At 39.6% G+C, this 19,898-nt stretch overlaps 1 protein-coding gene across 1 annotated transcript in view; it reads right to left on the bottom strand.

Moving 5' to 3' along the window:
• Positions 1 to 19,898, bottom strand: part of LOC122815830 (kielin cysteine rich BMP regulator) — a 2,917,372-nt gene that overhangs the window by 59,301 nt on the left and 2,838,173 nt on the right. The window contains exon 53 of the mRNA XM_044088633.1: positions 13,798 to 13,962. Coding sequence (XP_043944568.1) covers positions 13,798 to 13,962 — 165 coding nt within the window. The remainder of the gene's footprint in view (positions 1 to 13,797; positions 13,963 to 19,898) is intronic.

Here is a 19,898-nt window from a genome sequence, read left to right as displayed (position 1 = left end):
ATCTCAAATGTATACTGCTGGAAAACTAAATGGCTCACAGATATATCACATACAGTGAAGGTTGGCAGTACGTCTTCCATACAATGAAACATTGCAAATGGTGTCTCACGGGTCTCAGTCCTGTTCAGGCCCTGGGCCTCTTCCACATTGCCATTTACTACTCCTGTATGAAATCAGCTGTCAAAGGCATGTGAATAAGCATGTTTTCTGATGCCTATTGGTCATCTTTATTTATGTCACATTGACTATTGTCATCAAAATGGGCATGGATAGTTACTAGTGATAAGTGAGTTGAGGATCCAGCCTACTCTGACCTATGCCAGGTACCCCTGCTAACAGTAGGAGAGGTGTTTATGCCCCTATTTGCCAGTGTGTGCCCACTATAAATCCCAGCAACCCTGGGTCAATAAGCTACTGGCCAGCCAGTATCTAATTGCCTAGCCTGGGTTACCTGGGATGGATCTGTTGAGCAAAAGCTGGACGCAAAACCAATCAATCTGCCAAACATGAACTGAGAATTGCTAAACTTAATGTAGGTTCACTGACAGGATGCAGCTTGAAAGTGGGTGACATGATGCTACAGATGAGGCTGGACAGTTTATGTATCCAAGAGACAAGATGGAAGGACAGTGCAGAGAATTCACTTGACTTGGAATCCAGAGTCTACTACTCAGGAAGGGGACAAGCTAGAAATGGTGTGAGGATTGTGGTGAGGCTTCACAAGGCAGTGAGGGATATAATCAGAATTAGTGACAGACTCATGGCAATCAAACTCCAGTGTAATAATAGGGCAGTATTCATAATCTCAGCCTATGCCCCACAGCAGGGTTGTGCTAGGGAGAAAAGGTTGCATTCAGACAGCAGTTGCAGGACCTACTAGATAAAGCAGGACAATGTGCACATATCAGGACAGACAAAACAGGATATAAGGACTCCATGGGTCCACATAGGTGGGCCCAACAGGAATAAAGAAGGAGAGGCCATTCTAGAGTTCTGTCTGGCAAATGGTGTGATAGTAGCCAACACATGGTTCAGAAAGCATTACAGTCACAAGATCACACACAAGAGTGGCTAATATGCAACTCAGGTAGACTTTCACCTGGTAAGGAAAGCACACTGGGGTATCCACACCGCATAAACCATGGGTTGCCACAATCAGCTGCAAGCAGTGGTGAGAGAAGGCTCTAAGGTCAACAGAAACCAGGCTGAAGACCTGGAAGTTGACTGGAGAAAGCACAACAGTTCAAGGAATTACTCAAGACTCTAGCACCCCAAGAAAACGAGGAAATAGGTGGAGCTGAAGAAGAATGGCAACACCTTAAAACAGCATGTGTAAGGACTACAGAACTGATATATAGCCAAGCCAGGTATGGAAATAAGGTACATAAGGAAAGCTGGTTGTGGAATGCAGAAGCCCAGGAAATCATCAAAAGAAAGAAGGAGTGCATGAAAAAAATGGGAGATAGAAAAGACAGACCAGGCTAGGAAGGAATACTGGTTGGCTAACAAAGAAGCTAAGAAAGAAGTTGTAATAGCAAAGAGTAGGGCATTGAAGGCACTCTACCAGCTGCTGGAAAGTGACTCAGTAGATGGCACAAAGAAACTATATCAGGTTGCAAGACAAAGACTGAAAGATAAAGAAGATAACTTCATAAGCGATGCCAGCAACAACCTGCTCACCAATCCACAGGACATCAAAGGCAGATGGAAGGAGTATTTCCAGCAGCTTCTGAATGAAGAAAACTTCAAAGAAACTGTACTGCCCCAGAAACAGCCTACGATGAGAGAAGAGGAGGAGCCCACCCTAGAAGAAGTAAGAACAGCATTAAGAAAAATGAAGTCAGGTCAAAGCAGCAGGATCATATGAGGTCACAGCAGACATGATAAAGATGCTGGGTAAGATAGTGGAGAAATGGCTCTTGAGGGTACTCACAGCAGGGTGGAGAGAAAGGCATATCCCAGATGACTGGAGAATAAGCATACCTGTGGCAGTGTACAATAACTAAGGGGATATCCACAACTGTGGGCAGTACAGAGGCATAAACTCCTATTACACTGCATGAAAGCTCTGGAGAGGGTGATTCATAAATGGATATGCAGAGCAGTAGAAAGTATGATGGAAAATGAGCAACTCATATTTATATCAGGATGCAGTACAACTGACCTGATGTTTGCAGTGAGACAGGTAGTTGAGAAGAAGCTAGAGATGAGGAAAGAGTCCAACTGGGCATTCCTAGACTTAGAGAAAGCATATGACAAAGTCCCAAGAAAGCCAATTTGGGCAGTACCGTAGTGGTTCGAAGTCCCAGAAACATTGGTACAATTAGTGCAGGCTATGTACAAAGACCAAGTGACTCAAGTATGAGCAGTTTTCGGCCTTGCAGAGGAGTTTCCAGTTTGAATGGGTCTGCACCATTGTTCAGCTCTGAGCCCGTTGCTGTTTTTATACTGGTGATGGATTACATTGCCAAACAAGTTGGAGGGGACAGATCAAAAACGTTACTGTATGCAGATGATGTGGCATTACTGGCAGATTCTGAACAAGAACTCCAGCAAAGGATAGTGGAATGGAATGCAAAACTGAAGGCACACGGGGTGAAACTAAGCACAAATAAGACAGTGGTAATGGCAGCAAACTGGGGAAATCAGAAGAAGCTGAGAATGGAGATAGAAGGGAAGATAGTGGAACAGGTAAATAGCTTCAAGTATCTGGAAGGGTTTTTTGAGGAGAAGGGAAGTCTGAATAAAGAGGTCAAAGCTAGAATCAGAGGGGTACAATCAACTGGCATAGAGTCTCAGGTGCAGTCTTTGACAGAAGAATGCCAAAAAAGCTGAAAAGTAAGGTGTACAAGGCAGTGGTAGAATGCACACTGTGGGAAAGATGAAGAAATGAGAATATAAGAGCAGAAGCCAAAGTAGCTCCAATTGCAGAAACGATCAAATAGAACAGATTATGATGGTTCGGACATATGTGCAGAAAAGTAGAAGACAATCTGGAGAAGAAGATTTGGAACAGACAGGAAAAAGATAAGAGCAAATGAGGAAGTCCAGCAAAGAGGTTGATGGAGTGCATGAAAGATCTGTGACAGTTAGGCATGATTGTCGAAAAAGGTAAAAGTGTGGCACTAAATCAAGAGAGATGGCGATAGCTAACACGACACCCTGGCCTCATGTAGAAAAAATGGGAAAAAGGGAGGCTGATGATGAGGATTATGATGATAATAATGATATTAACTCCTTATACAGAGACCCAGATCAACATGTGTGTGTGTGTATTCGTATGTCTGTGTATTTTTGTATGTTGGAAATTTTCTCCCTGGGCCTCTGCTGAAAAGAGACTTTATTGTGCACAGCGGGACTTCCCCAGTCAGCAAATGTAAAAAAAAAAAATATATATATATATATATATATATATATATATATATATATATATATATATATATACATACATACATAACAACATAAATAAAATAAATGAGATGGGGGGGGTCAAAGTAACAGCATATCAGAAAGGGCAAAACTGCACTGTGAACTTAAATTCCATGTCATAACCCTAGGAAAGCATCCTTCTTATAAAGAAAAAATACTGTAAATGATTTATAATAAGTCATAAGATGGGAATAAATGGAAAAAACTCATGAGTTAAAAAAAAACAGAATTTAGCCAGAATCAAATCGTTAAATAAGAGAAATGTAACTTAATAACTTGTCTAAAGGCAACAGGTTTACACTTAAGGAATAAGCAACTCTAATGAAATACACCCTAGACGTTAGCATAACCTGACAAACTCCAAAACATGTCTACTACATCTTCTACATCTTAGAATAAAGTAGTATTTAGCATTTGAAATGCTTCAGTTTATTGGCAGTTTTGGGATGTAATGGCTGCTAATTTATTCTCTACCCACTTTTCAGACTGAGAAATTTGTTTTGTTGCTTCTGTAGCATGCATAGTATTACTTGTATTCCATAGTAAGAGGGGTTGCTGAGAGATATTAGTAGGTAATAAATAATTAAAGCCAAGCTGGCTTCAAAACAGTGTCTGTGGTATACCACCTTTAAAGATGATACAGGCTGAGAAGACACTAAATATTGTGTCAGATAAATAGTCCATGATCCAGGTTAAGGGTCAGTCATACCATCCTAAATTATTTAAGGTTTAAAAGTAATATGCTGAATGCATTTTCCATATGCAGATTTCATCAGTTTTGTAAGAGATAGTTGTTACAGTATTATATGTACAATGGGAACCCACAATGGACCTATGGGTGCAAGTTTCATTTTATTAGCTTATCAAGTAACATCTCAGAGATGACGTCTTTTTATCATATATTTTCTCAAGGGGTATTGGCAGCTTACTAACCTACAGACTTAAGAGGATGAAGGGGAAAATACTTAAAGAATTGGGATTATGATGATGTGCTTGAACTGAGAAGGAACCATGCATGACATAAGTCAAGTCACTGGCAATTACATTGTCATTCTGAGAAAGAAAGATAGAATGTAGAGCAGATGATGTGAAGTAACATGTCTTCTGAAATGTTTCCAGGAGATTCCTTACTTTGTTAGTATTAGAAACTTTGAAGTTAAAAAATATTGGGTTAGCAAAGCGTTTATGCGACTACTAGTATAAGTACATGGAACACTACAAAAGAAACTAAAGGCTGAAATGGCAAAAAAAACATTTCTTACAACTAAATGATAAGTGATTTTGTTGCATAAGTAAATACTTTCATCAGAATGTTGGGTGAGGAGTCCAATTAAATTACATTGTTATATAATGACAGTGCTTACTTTTACTGTTTATAAATGGATTTGTACCATTTCAGTTTCTAAAAACAAACAGGCATTGAGGACTAATGGAGAATGAAGAATTGGAAGATGAGATTCTAAAAGAAAGTCATCTGGTGTATGTGACAGAATTTGAAATGAGTACTGCAGATCTGAAGTGTTTTATTATAACATCATGAGCATTTTCATGTGAAATTTTAAGAAGACTTTCTACTGGATTTAAGCCCACTTCATTGACAATTTCCAAAATAGTTTGGGTTAGGAAGCCACAGATTTTTTTCCTTGAGCCTGTTTACGTTATTTTGTTTTACTCTCTCTGTTACCTCATCCTTTTATATTTCTAATTGTATTTTAATTCAATAATCTACAGCTATATTACTCCTGGTACAAATGGCTGCTAGGTTTCTTGCTCTAGATTATATAGTCATTTAAGTGCGGAGAGTTTTTTTTTTTTTTTTTTAAACCTCCAGTGCATGCCTACCATTTGGCACAACACCACAGTCCTCCTTATTTGTTCTCTTCCAGAGCAAACACTGATCACTGTTAAGGCATACATTAGTGGATTTTAACTATGTGCTGTAATCTGCCTTGCCTGTGTGGCAGCAGCCCTTAAAAGGGTGAACATGCTGCAAGTTCAGAGTGATGATGTCACTAATTCATGAGAGTGGTGTGATCTCCTCAAGTAGTCCTGACTCCCTCATATGCTGTTATCTCCTGTCAGTTCTCAGTTCTCTACCAAGGATTTATCAAAAGTGTTGTCATCTCGAAGACATATCATCGTGCAATCCCTCCTTCAACTCCCAGGGAGAGACAGTTTCCCCATCTCTTAATTCCTCTCCCTTTCTGGGTGACTGCTGCAGCTTGTGTGCTCCGTAATTGAATGCAGATCATTGTGGGTCTTTTGTCTCTCTCCCGAGCCAGCTTTGTTCTGTGATAGTCATTTAGGTCTTATGTACAGAAGGAGAAATAATAGACATTTTAAGCATAGTTGTAATGCTTAAAGGAAGGGATTCTAGTGTGCATTGATTTAAAAAAAGGCTTGTATTTGAATATCTAGATGTGGTAGTGTTTTTTGTCCCATTAAATTATGAATAACCACCCACTCACACTAAAGGGAAAATCTTATATAATACCCTCATTTGTGCTCATTTCCCCGCCATTCCTGTAACTAGTCTAGTCCAGATACAGATTTCCTTTATCCAGGACTGTCTGTAAGCTTCTGAGCGGTGCCAAAGTCTGCTCTTCAATTTTTCTCTTAGATCTGCTAGTTCTCTCATCTCCTGCACTTTCACTAGCTTATTAGTCTAGCACTTTACCAGACTTCTTGTAGCAATTATTGTAGCACACAAAAGTGCTACCAGCACTAAACATTCTACAAGGAAACAGTTCCAGTACTTATTAATGCCCACCCCTCCAGGCATGTCTAAAGGGCAGTGCCATGTGCTTACTCCTATTAACCTGGTGAACTTGGGCATCCTGAGGCAATGTAGCAACTGCCTCATGTACACCGACAACCCTCTCCTCTTACCTCCCAACACTCAGACTTGCGAGAGATGCTCTTATATATCCAAACTGGAAGCTACGCACTCTCCAGTCAGGACCGGAATAGCTGGTCAAGAGGAGAAGGTCTACACTTGTACCACACTACATGGAACACATAGCCCTCCAGAACACACACCAGCACTGCCTTCACATAAAAGCACAAACCACACATCCACCTTTACAGAGGCTCTCAATAAAAATCTACCCAAACAGCAGAGACATCCAAGGCAGAAACGCACTCGACCAACACAACACTAATCACGAGACACATAACTCTCCTAAACAGTGTGCCACTCAACCAAAGCCCCTAAGGCAAAACAGCATGCCCAACACACTAGTCCTAGGTGACTCAATAGTGAGGCACACTGATGTCCCACTCACTAGGATGAATAAGGAGAAAGTAGTAGTCAGCTGCCTGCCAGGTGCCTGGATCCGCCACATAATGCATGCACTCAGGTCCCTCAACAACAGGTACAAATAGGACACTGTCATGTGGGTGTGAATGACTTGGAGACATACCTCCCTGGAGTACTTGAAAAGAGACATGGAGGGGCTCTCAGATTATGAAGCCCAGGCGGGTATGACACTAGCCCTGAGCCGCATCCTGCCATTACCCAGAATGACACCACAGTACAAGTAGAAAATGACTGATTTCAACAATTGGCTAAGTTTCTGGTGTCATTCTAAGGGGATCCAGTATCTGCCTGCCTGGGATGACATGATTGACAGACCTCGATGCTTTTCCAGAGATGGCCTGCATCTGTCATCCCTGGGCTTCCGGATACTGCCCAAGACTCTTGCCACCCCTATAGTGCCTTTTTCTAGGCGGTATTCAAAAGACCAAATTACCACAGTAACAGCTACAAACAAATACAATTTGAGGGTCATGCTGCTCAATGCTAGAAGTCTAAATCTCAAAATGCACTTGCTCGAAGCACTCCTTAAAATGGAGAACATCGACGTTTGTGCTGTAACAGAGATCTGGTTCAAGGCAGCAGAAAGTACCCCTGCACTACCATGCTATAACTCATTCCACACTTTTCGGCCGCAGAACTTGGACCAAAGCTCCAAAGGTGGTCGTGTTTCCATACTCATAAAGGATGCGCACACCTCCAGACTGGTATCCCAACATAACGCATCAGAGATACTTCAGGTGAAGCCAACACTGGGTAAAACAGTGATTCAGGTCGTAGCCTGCTGTAGGCCGCCAACTTTGTCCCAAGACTCGCACTCCACATTCTTAAGCACCCTGGAGAATATTAGGGTCCAACCTAACACTCTCATACTGGACGACTTCAACAACTCCTCCATTAACTGGTAAAACTACTCATGTACCAATACACTTGCCCGATGTTTCCTGGAATTCATTAATTCCAGTGCCCTGGACCAGCTCGTTCTTATCCCCCCCACTAGAGATAGCAACATCCTTGACCTGGTCATTACTAACATGGGCGACCATTGCTGTACACCAATAGTCAACTCCTCCCCGGTTAGATCCGGTCAGAAACTAATCACCTTGGAAATCCACCCCCCGCTAAGGTAACCACCGTGAAAAACTTCTCCATAGCTTCTTTGGGCTCCTAACAACAGAGGTGGCTAACTTCACAGCACCCATCCAAATGAAGAATAGTTGCATGACTGCCAAATCATACACCAGTGCACTGTACGAACATGTACACAAATGCCTGGATCTTGCCATACCCAATAGAACCAAGACGCTCTCCCCCGAAAAAAAGGAAGCCAATCAGGTGGATTCTTGTCATAAACAAACTCTACAACAGAAGGAGGAAACTGATGTGGAATAAAGTTAAGTCCCAAGACTGGAAAAACTCCCTTATCAGCCTCAACAAAAAGTTGAGATCCCTCATCAAATCCTCTAAAGCTAGCTATGAAAACAGAATTGCAGCAGATAGTAAAGACAAACACAAGGCCTTCTATAGTTATATAAAGAATCTCCACGGCAATACACAGATTTTGTCTGAGCTACTGCGCAACCGAGCCAACAGATATTACCAGTATACTGGCCGACAGATTCAGTGCCAACCTTTATCCCACCCCCCAAAGGACCAATCATAATACCAGTAGATTACAAGGCACCCAGTATTATTGCTGCACAGGTTAAAACAGCACTGTCCAAGGCCACGAATACAGCTTCTGTGGGACCTGATAATATCCCTGACTGTGTTCTACATGAACTACAGAGTGAACTGGCACCTCACCTGTGTGCCCTGTTCAGTCACAGTCTCACCTCAGGCTTTGTCCCTAGCAAATGGCGCACTGCTGCAGTCATCCCTCTCCACAAAGGAGGAGTGACTACAGACCCTGGGAACTATCGCCCCATTAGCCTGAAGAGTCTGATATGCAAACCTATGGAACGCATCATCATGGACCTAATAAACAAGGATAAAGGGAATCTCCAAGCTCTGGATCCCACAAAGTTTGGTTTTGTGAAGGCTAGATCATGCCTGCTCGACTTCTTTGAGTCAGTCACCATTGCTATGGATGAAGGCAAGATGGTTCATACAGCCTACCTTGATCTGGTCAAGGCCTTTGATACCATTCCCCATTCAGGAATCCTAGAAAAACTCACTAAGCTAGGCATCAACTCCTATACCACTAGATGGGTTGCAGACTGGCTCACAGAACCCACAGTGTGAAAGTAGCTGACTCCAAGTTAGACTGTCGACCAGTCACGAGTGGAGTCCCACAGGGTTCTGTCCTGGGTCCTCTCCTGTTTGGTATCTACTTCTTTGAAGTCCAGGCCAACACGAAGGGACTCTGGTTGAAAACGTTCGCAGACTATTGCAAGTTGGGAACTAAAGTCAGGTGGCACAATGTCAGGGTAATCCTTTGGGCTAGGCTTGTAAAGGCTCCAGGGCCATTAGCCTAGTATACACCTATGAACCTATTTTTTATCACAACATATGTCCTCTAAATAGATGAAGTCTTGTTGATAAAACGTAAACTTGAAAAAAAGTTAGATTACCAGCTCTGTGGACTGGCCGCACAAAACAAACATTATTTTCAGCGATAGCAAAGTCTTCCACTCCCCAATGAAGGCACTATGTCTTCTACTACCTAACTCTGTATTGTACTGTCTGGCTTTCAAGGGATTACTCATTTCACAGTTAGGGATTACTCATTTCACAGTTATACAGTTGACAGTGGCATTCTCTTCATCCATGAATTCATCTCTAAACAACCAAAGGCTACCTCTCAAGACATTTTGTCTAGAACATTTTACCAAGTATTCTTTTGTATCTTATCTTTAGTACCTTAGTCGTTAAAGCCTTCATCTCTTTTGCTTTAGTTGCATTTCAGAGGAGCTATCCATACCAGTTAGAGGAAAACAGCACTTATTTCTCAGTTTAGTACTTCATTCCTGTGATGTCTGTCCTGTGAAGCATTAGCAACAATTTGACCTGTCTTCCATCACTTTGCAACTACTATGTTACATTTTATGTTATCAAAATATAACCGGTTAATCACAGAGGCAAGTAATACTTTCTTCATTGATGATTTCGGTACAGTGTTAATCAAGTAACAGTCATAATTGTCTGTAAACAACTTAATTTTTGCATTCTTTAGACCCAAACATGGCAAACATTATAAGTATTACTGATAAAATTTGTACTGCAGAGGGGCAATTATGTTCATGTTATAGTGGTACAAGCAAACAGAAAATAAACAAATGTTATGTATTACCTGTATTTGAACTATATAACTTGCATTCTGTATATGATTCTATTTAATTTAAATAATGATTTCTTGAATTATATTAAATAAACACCTTGAAAATAAAGTTACCACCTGTCCATCACGATGCTTAGCAGTACTGAGATGTGCAGTTGTGCTTTAGGAAAATAAAAAGTGAACAAAGGCAAATGCCCTGCTATGTTTTGGAACAACAGTAATAAACAAAGTTTCGTTGCTTGGAATAACCTTATCCAACTAAGGTGCCTACAAAATCCAAACCATAAAATAATGATCACTGCCACTTAGATGTACAACTAAAACACTCACAGATTTAGTGAAATAGCTCTGCAATACTATAAGTGATCACCTGCATATTCAGTTTAAATTGTCATGTACATCCCATAAAGTACTTATAGTTATATTAACCACATGATGAAGTGATTGCATCCTTATCTAGGCCATGCTGCTATTTAAATCCCCCAAAGTCTGTCCAATAACAATAATTACAAGATCCTTCTCAGAATTAAAAGACAATCTTCCATAAGATGAATTAAATGACCCACTCTGGTCCCCTCTTTACCAATAGAGCAACCTTACTCATGCTTTAGATATGTTTAATTTCCACATTAATCCCATCCTGGCCAAGCATTTCCCATCAAGAAAGCAATATTTCAATGGGCAGAATTGCTACTGTATTACACGGAACCTAAACATATTTCCTTTATCAAGAAATAAAGCATTGAAATGAATAAAGGAAACAAGTAACTCCAGTCATTATGAAAAATTCTTTAGCACAAAAAAAAAATACAAAATAGAAATCAAAGAAGCAAAACGGACAAACTTCAAACTAAAGCTAACTCTGATGACCTCGTGACCTTAACAGTTTGGGAAAACATGCAGTTTAGTTTGATTATAAGAAATTCAACAAATCATTGCTCATGATCAAGGCATATATTCAAAAAGATTTACAAAATGACTACTTTCAGTTATATAACTGGCATACAACTGATTACATTTAACAACACTAGTACACAGCTGTAAGATTGCAAATTGTAAGCCTCCCATGTTAGCAACTGCATGCTCAGGTAACACAGCAGAACTATTTAGATCTTATCCTAGATTCATACCTGTACTTTAAAGCCTACTCTCACATGATACTAGACAAGGTGGTAGTCGATCATCTTACTCAAAAGCCTGCTACCCTTGCAGTCCACGTATTCCTTCCTCATCTGGCATATGCATTCCCCATTATTATTGCTAAATTCCTCAACATAAAACAATAAAAAATGTATCTGTCATTTCATTTATTAATCCTCAAGAAATGAGCATCACAATATTTCCCTTAAAAAGGCAAAATGGTTTCCAGTCACACCTCAACCTCTCTTGCTGCTTTCTACATCCAGCTTTAAAGTATTCTATGAAAAATATCGTCTCCCCTTGTGGCCTCTTTACAGACAAAAAGAGCAGCCTGACTTTTTTAAAGACCTCAGTTCATACTTAACAGTGGCAAAAGGGATTTACTGGGACTCTGCCAGCCAAATGGAGCCACCTTCTAGAAAATCCTAGAAAAGTAATGGGCTTTACTAAATCCATTGAAAGCTCATTACATATCAAACAATGAAATGCCACAGTACTTGTTTCAGACAAGGGACAGCTACTCTCCTTTCAGCATAAAGCTATTAGCCCATACATTATTGGAGTAAATATAAAGAGTACACTACTAAAGTAAAAATTACCAATCAACCCAAAGTAATTTGTATAGTATGTTTGATGATGTTCTGAACAAATGTTTATTACAGCTGATCACAGAGCTTCTTAAAGCTCACCATATCATTTGATAACCAACCCAGATTACGGTTTACTTTTCAGTTACATTTCAGATAAGATACTTGTATGACATTCTAACTTATCAAATGTCAATTGCCTGGAAATAACCAGTTTACCTTTTAAAAGCAAATATATTTACATGCCTTATTGAATAACAAATTATTTGGATAGCAAACAAAGGTGGACAAAGCACTTGATATTGAAAACATCATGATTTCCTTTTAACATCTAATTTCAGCACATAAAATTGAAATAAAAACGAAGAATTCAAATTATCTTCATTTAAAGTATAACTTTCAATTCCACATTAAAAATATGTAATCACTCGGCCTGGATCCTTCAAGGTTGGGTATAATGGAAGCTTTTACGTTTCTAGCTAAGATGATAGTTTTTTTTAATGAGGAAATTAAAGTTTTAAATGATGCGCTTTTTACTTATGCAGTGCTTTTTTAATGAACTTATTACCAAAAAATGCACATATCACTTATTCCCAGAGTAAGGCTTATGAAAATAAAGTCACATAATACATTTATTAGAAGAACATTACATTACTACCTCACTCTAAGAGAACTCTGGTGTTGAAACAGGAAAACAGATTTATTTGGAAAAGACATAATACACACTTTGTAAGGTAAGGTATAAAGGAATAATTTGATATTTAGAAACAAGAAATAATGATTAATATAGGACAATGCATTAAGGAAAGAATATGAATGTCTAGGCCATTGAAAGAAAAATAAACTGCATAAAAAGTGATCATTTATAGCAAAAAAAAAACAAAAAATGTTCAGAATAAAAAATAAAAACATACTTATTAACATCTGAGGTGTTAAATGGCATCTGCAGGACAAAGATGCAGCAAGCCCACTGGGGAGTGGGAGAGACTGTGAAATAAAAAGCTACAATTCAAAGGACCAGGCTCAGTATTACAGTGGTAACATGTGGGTAAGACATGATTCACCAAGCCACTTTCTAGTGATAGCACTCATTAGAGAATACACAGGAGTTTGCACTAACAGGGGAGGTTATTGTCATTCACTGTAATGATGTGCATTGCCCGTACCCATGAACAAAGAGAGGATTAGTGACTCACACAGTATACTGCCATTTCCAACATGTCAGAGAACATAAATTCCATGATGTCTTTCTAGATGACACGTCTCTCTCTCTCTCTCTCTCTCTAATAAATCTTGGGATTCCACGCTGATAGACGATGAGGAACCTCAAGTCTAACTGCGGTAGGCTTGAAAGCTATGAAATGGGGTGCAGGGAGGATGTGCTTATTGAAAGAATTAATACTGATAAATCATGCTAATGGCATTTTACAAAGAAGTCATGATGCTACAATTTCTTAAGTTAAAACAGGAAAGCTAAAGGCTTAACTCAGCCACTGAGAATTACTTAAAAAGAGGTAAATAATGTTTAATAACTTCAGTAAGGATGTTCCAGCTTAGGAAACACCATGCATATATAAAATAATGAAATGCCAAGATTAATAATTAGAGTGCAGACAGCTTCAAGCTATGACCTGCACAAATTCTGTGCAGGTTCTGCTTTATTAACCTGAGCACAAACTGGCTCAGGTTTTACCCATTCAGTATCAGTTACTAGGGATATACTTGCAAGTGGTTGGGTATTCAGTTGCTAGGGCAATTGGTTGGGTATTTTTAAAAAAGTGTTTTTCAAAGAGGAAAACCCCCTAGCACTGTTTAAGCAAGCCATTCTCCAAATGGTCTATAAATATTGTGCCTCTAGGATCACACAAACTTTAAAAATGATATTTACAGAATGACTAAGGTAATCTGACCATCTCACACTGGAATGCACAGATGAGCACCAACCAACTGAAAGGCAACCTTCTGTGTAATAACACCCCCCCCCCAACAGTTGTTTGTAGTGGTTACCATTTTGATTGCATTCAGTTTAACTTGAAGCAACTCACCTTCCAGCTGTTTCCAAAGGCTGCTTCTGAGATTACTATCTGCCCCGTGCGAATTCGTAGATCATCTTGAGGGTAGTTGTTGAAATTTCCACACAGCCCACACATGTGCCTTTTGTATGTACCAGGAACACTTACTTCAAGGTGAGATTTTCCATTCCACAAAACCTAAGAGCAAAATTAAAAAAAGTATGAAATGTTCTTATGAATAAATATAATACACACACACATATATAGATAGATAGATAGATAGATAGACAGATAGATAGACAGATATACAGATAGATATATCTACATAGGGATTCCCTTCAAAAGCATGAAGTTTGAATGCTTTGTACTGCAAATGGTTGAGACCATAACATCGATGTTTTGAAACTTCGAACATTATGAATGGAGATTACCATACAGCATGGAAGGGGACATTTACCATTTTCCTCACTGCATTGCAATCTCGGAGTTGGTATATTTATTTAGCAGGGGGTGTGGGGGTGCAGGGAGGCTTTTCCCCTCTGCAAAAATGTAAAAAAAAAATTTGTTTTTATTTTTTTAATAACAATTTCAAAGTTTCAAATCTTTGATCTTATGGTCTCAACCATTGGTAGTTCGATGTTTTGCAACTTTGAGCTTGTGAAGTAGATTTATATATACATACACACACACACACACACACACACACACACATATATATATATATATATATATATATATATATATATATACATACACACATATAAATATATACATGTATCCTTTCAGTGGATTCTAACATCCTACTAAATAAAAACAAATATCATATACAAATGCAAAATACAAAATAAATAACTAACTAATAAATAACTTTATCTGCTCTCTCTAGAACTTTGAATGTTGGCAGTATGACTGGTATAGAAAGAGAGCTAGCTGAAATGATGGACAGAATGAAGTTTGGTATAGTGTGTGTGCAAGAGACCAGATGGAAGGGGAGTAAGGCTAGGTGTATCGGAGGTGGGTTCAAATTGTTTTATCATGGTGTGGATGGGAGGAGACATGGAGTAGGAGTTATTCTGAAGGAACAGTATGTGAAGAGTGTTTTGTAGGTGAAAAGAGTGTTGGATAGAGTGATGTTTATGAAGCTGGAAATTGATGGTGTAATGATGAATGTTGGTAGTGCATATGCTCCACAAGTTGGGTGTACAATGAATGAGAATGAAAAATTTTGGAGTGAATTGGATGAAGTGGTGATGACTGTACCCAAGAGTGAGAGAGTGGTGATTGGAGCAGATTTCAGTGGGCATGTTGGCGAAGGGAACAGAGGGGATGAGGAAGTGATGGGTAGGTATGGTGTTAAACAAAGGAATGCAGAAGGTCAGGTGGTACTGCATTTTGGGAAAAGGATGGACATGCCTGTGGTGAATACGTATTTTAACAAGAGGGAGGAGGAAGATGCACACAGGTGGATTATATCTTATGTAGAAGGGCCAGTTTGAAGGAGATTGGAGACTGTAAAGTGGTGACCGGAAAAAGTGTAGTTAGGCAGCATAGGATGGTGGTTTGTAGGATGACGATGGTGATCAAGAAGAGGAGGAGGAGGAGTGTGAGGGCAGCACCAAGGATCAAATTGTGAGATGGAGTTCAGGAATGAGTTAAGACAGGCACTGGGTGGCAGTGAAGAGTTACCAAATAGCTGGGTAACTACAGCAGAGCTAGTAAGGGAGACTGCTAGAAAGGTGCTTGGTATCACATCGGGACAGAGGAAGGACGACAAGGAGACATGGTGGTGGAATGAGGAAGTACAGAAGAGTATACAGGCAAAGAGGTTGGCAAAGAAGAGGTGGGATTGGCAGGGAGATGAAGAAAGTAGAAAGGAGTATAAGGAGATGAGGTGCATGGCAAAGAGAGAGGTGGTGAAGGCTAAGGATAAGGCATATGAAGAGTTGTATGAAAGGTTGGACACTAAGGAGGGAGAAAAGGAACTGTACCGATTGGCTAGACAGAGGGACCGAGCTGGGAAAGATGTGCAGCAGGTAAGGGTGATAAAGGATAATGAGGGAAACGTACTCACAAGCGAGAAGAGTGTGTTGAGGAGATGGAAAGAGTACTTTGAGGGGTTGATGAATGAAGAGAATGAGAGGGAGAGAAGGTTGGATGATGTAGGGATAGTGAATCATGAAGTACAATGGATTAGCAAGGAGGAAGTAAGGATAGCTATGAAGAGAATGAAGAATGGAAAGGCTGTTGGCCCAGATGGCATACCTGTGGAAGCATGGAGGTGTTTAGGTGAAATGGCAGTGGAGTTTTTAACCAGATTGTTTAATGAAATCTTAGAAAGTGAGAGGATGCCTGAGGAATAGAGAAAGTGTTTTGGTACTGATTTTTAAGAATAAGGGTGATGTGCAGAGCTGTAGTAACTACAGAGGGATTAAACTGATCAGTCACAGCAAGAAGTTATGGGAAAGAGTAGTGGAAGCTAGGTTAAGAAGGGGCGTGATGATTAGTGAACAGCAGCATAGTTTCATGCAGAGAAAGAGCACTACAGATGCGATGTTTGCTCTGAGAGTGTTGAAGGAGAAGTACAGAGAATGTCGGAAGGAGTTGCATTGTGTTTTTGTAGACTTAGAGAAAGCATATGACAGGGTGCCTAGAGAGGAGTTGTGGTATTGTATGAGGAAGTCAGGAGTGTCAGAGAAGTATGTAAGAGTGGTACAGGATATGTACGAGGGTAGTGTGACAGCAGTGAGGCCTGCGGTGGAGTGACAGATGTGTTTAAGGCAGAGGTGGGGTTACATCAAGGATCAGCTCTGAGCTCTCTCTTATTTGCAATGGTGATGGACAGGTTGACAGACGAGATCAGACAGGAGTCCCCATAGACTATGATGTTTGCAGATGACATTGTGATCTGTAGTGAGAGTAGGGAACAGGTGGAGGAGACCCTGGAGAGATGGAGATATGCTCTAGAGAGAAGAGGAATGAAGGTCAGCAGGACTAAGACAGAATATATGTGTGTGAATGAGAGGGACGATAGAGGAATGGTGAGGATGCAAGGAGTAGAGGTGGTGAAGATGGATGAGTTCAAATACTTGGGGTCAATAGTTCAGAATAACGGTGAGTGTGGAAGAGAGGTGAAGAAGAGAGTACAGGCAGGATGGAGTGGTTGGAGAAGAGAGTGTAGGGAGTGATTTGTGACAGACGAGTACCTGTAAGAGTGAAAGGGAAGGTCTACAAGAGGGTAGTGAGACCAGCTATGCTACATGGGTTGGAGACAGTGGCATTGACAAAAAGAAAGGTGTTTGAGCTGGATGTGGCAGAGTTGAAGATGTTAAGATTTGCACTGGGTGTGACGAGGGTGGACAGGATTAGGAATAAGTATATTAGAGGGTCAGCCCAGGTTGGAAGGTTTGGAGACAAAGCCAGAGAGGCAAGATTATGTTGTTTTGGACATGTGCTGAGGAGGGATGCTGAGTATATTGGGAAAAAGATGCTAAGGATGAAGCTACCAGGTAACAGGAAAAGAGGAAGACCTAAGATAAGGTTTATGAAATGTGGTGAAAGAGGACATGCAGGTGGTTGATGTGACTCAGCAAGATGCAGAGGACAGGGAGAAATGGAAACAGGTGATCCGTTGTGGCGATCGCTAATGGGAACAGCCAAAAGAAGATGATGATAATCTGCTCTCTCTGGATGTCATTATAACAGTATACCATGTCTGGGTGTATGTTGCTTTTGGATTTACTTACCTTTACTTCTGATATATTTAGGTCACAAGAGTGAAATCATCATGACCAAACTTCAAGACACATGCATCCTAGTATTATAAATATGAAAAAACAGCAAAATGTTATGTTACACTGATAACATGCCATGTCTAGGTATGGGTTGCATTGATATTTGCTCACCCAAGAATGGTTTAGCCATGAAACTGAAACTCTCTTAACTGAGCTGAAAAGCCAATTGTGAGAAACTCAGCATAATTTATATTCAAACACGGTACATGCTTAATCTTTTTAGATGTTTTATTGCTTATTTAGCTATGTGACAAAACAGTTTATTGACTCATTGTTTTAAGCAAATAAAATTAGTATGATTATGTGTCTATTTTTGTAATAAAACCATTTTATGTAATGTTTTTGATACTTTATACAAATATATACAAAATCATTATTTCTCATTATATAGTGCAACCCTATACCTACCGTGATATGCGATATGGTATGATTTTGTTTTTATTGCCTGCCTCCTCTCCTCTCTTCATATAATAAATATAAACAAGAAGAACAGAAGAGAAACAGCAGGCAAACATACATGTGCACGCAGGCACGCGCACACATACACAAACACACACACACACACACACACACACACATTCACTCATGCACACATACTGGTGAACACAGGTATACACACAGATATATTTGCAATTTCACTTTGAGTCTTTTGTTCGTTTGGTAGAATGAAAATACTGATCAGCAATTAGAACTTCTCATGCAAACTGGTTAATTTACTTTGGAATAATGTAATGTATTTTGGTATAATAAAGCTTTTCAGTCAAATGTGATTCTAATGTTTGTTTGCTCTAATGAACATTTCTATGAAATATTTTAGAATGCCAGCAACGATTCACTGCATTTTTCTTTTTTATCCACTGTTGTGCAGCTGTTGAGTTAGTATATTTTATTTTATAACTGAGGCAAAATGTTAGCATACTTGTTCTACCAACTGTATTAGTGATGCATTGATCTGTCCATGCAATTTGTTTTACACTGGGGAGACAACTGGAAAGTTTAGAAATAGTTTGTGATAACACAGCAGAGAAGGATAAAAAATGGAATGCCCTATTGTAGTTCATGTTGTCCTTTTTCATTCAAGCATAAGTGAGGGGTTTCTACAACTGCTTAGAAACATGTTAAATTAAGATAAAGACCCAAAAATTGCTAATGCTTCTTTGAGTAGACTGTAGCCATGACACTATATAGCTTTGACAGTATAAAGTTCTGGTAATCAATAAAAAAAAGAAAAAAAAAAACAGTCCGAGGCAGGTAATGTAGTGTTTCACTTACTGTACACTATTTTGCATTTTGTTTATACAAGATCAATTAAATTTGAGTATTTCATGATCAGAATCCCAAATATCAATAAAAACTGCATTTTCTCACAACTGTGGGCATCTGTGTTTTAGGGACAAAAGTGAACCTCACTGTCATCTACTTAATTAAAGACTGTTGGTGAGTAGATTCTAGTCATGACTCAATATAGTTGTCAGCATAAAGTCTTCATATTAAAAAAAAAAAAAAAAACTCCAAGTCATGTTCATAGGTCTATTAGGCTAGTCATGTTCATAGATCTATGGGCTCATAGGTAAGTACTCGGTTAGCTGCCCTTTCTGGGCCATTTTAAACCTATCCAGTTTCCCTCCTTGTACCTGAATTGACCTGTGCCGTTTGGTTAGAGAGTGGCATAGTGACAGCACTTTGACTCAGTTCATGTAAGACGTTTATGCCTTGTATCCTCTTAGTAATGTATCTCTGTGGATGCTCCAATTGTTGCATGTGTCTGGACAAAAACATGCTAAAAAGGGCACTGTATTTAATGACTGGCCTAATGAGGGCAGAGTAAAGGGGGAGAATGGCAACCCTAGATCTAGACACAATTCCTTTGTTTATAAGTTGAGGAATATAGAAGGACTTTCTTATAACAATGGACACATGTTGGTCAAATATTTCTGTCCACAAACGTTCCCAAAATCTCAAACAACTGGGTCAGCTCTCAGAGGTATACTGTTAATTTGGTAGTTCCCTGAGATAAATGACTTCCCAAAGTATACAATAATGCATTTTTGGTGTTTAGTTTCAGTCTGTGGTTTTGGCACCAGTTAGTTATTTGGTGCAAATCTTCCTGCAGGATGGCAAACTCATTTGGAGATTTAATGACTGCTCTTAGCTTGCAATCATCTGCAAATTTAGTTGGCCAGAGCTTTTTGGTATTTGTTTTTACTTCAGAAATTGTAGATGGAAACAACAGAGGTCCCAGCACAGAACTGTAGGGGAATCCACTGGTGACTGGTGTCTTTGTGGAGGTAACTTCCCTTATTTTGATTTCCTGCATCCTGCCTGTGAGCCATTTGGTAATCC

Source organism: Protopterus annectens, chromosome 11.part0, assembly GCF_019279795.1.
Source record: "Protopterus annectens isolate FY-2018-M chromosome 11.part0, PAN1.0, whole genome shotgun sequence".
In the NCBI taxonomy this organism is placed as follows: Eukaryota; Metazoa; Chordata; order Ceratodontiformes; family Protopteridae; genus Protopterus; species Protopterus annectens.
This window is presented reverse-complemented; position numbering and strand designations above follow the sequence as displayed.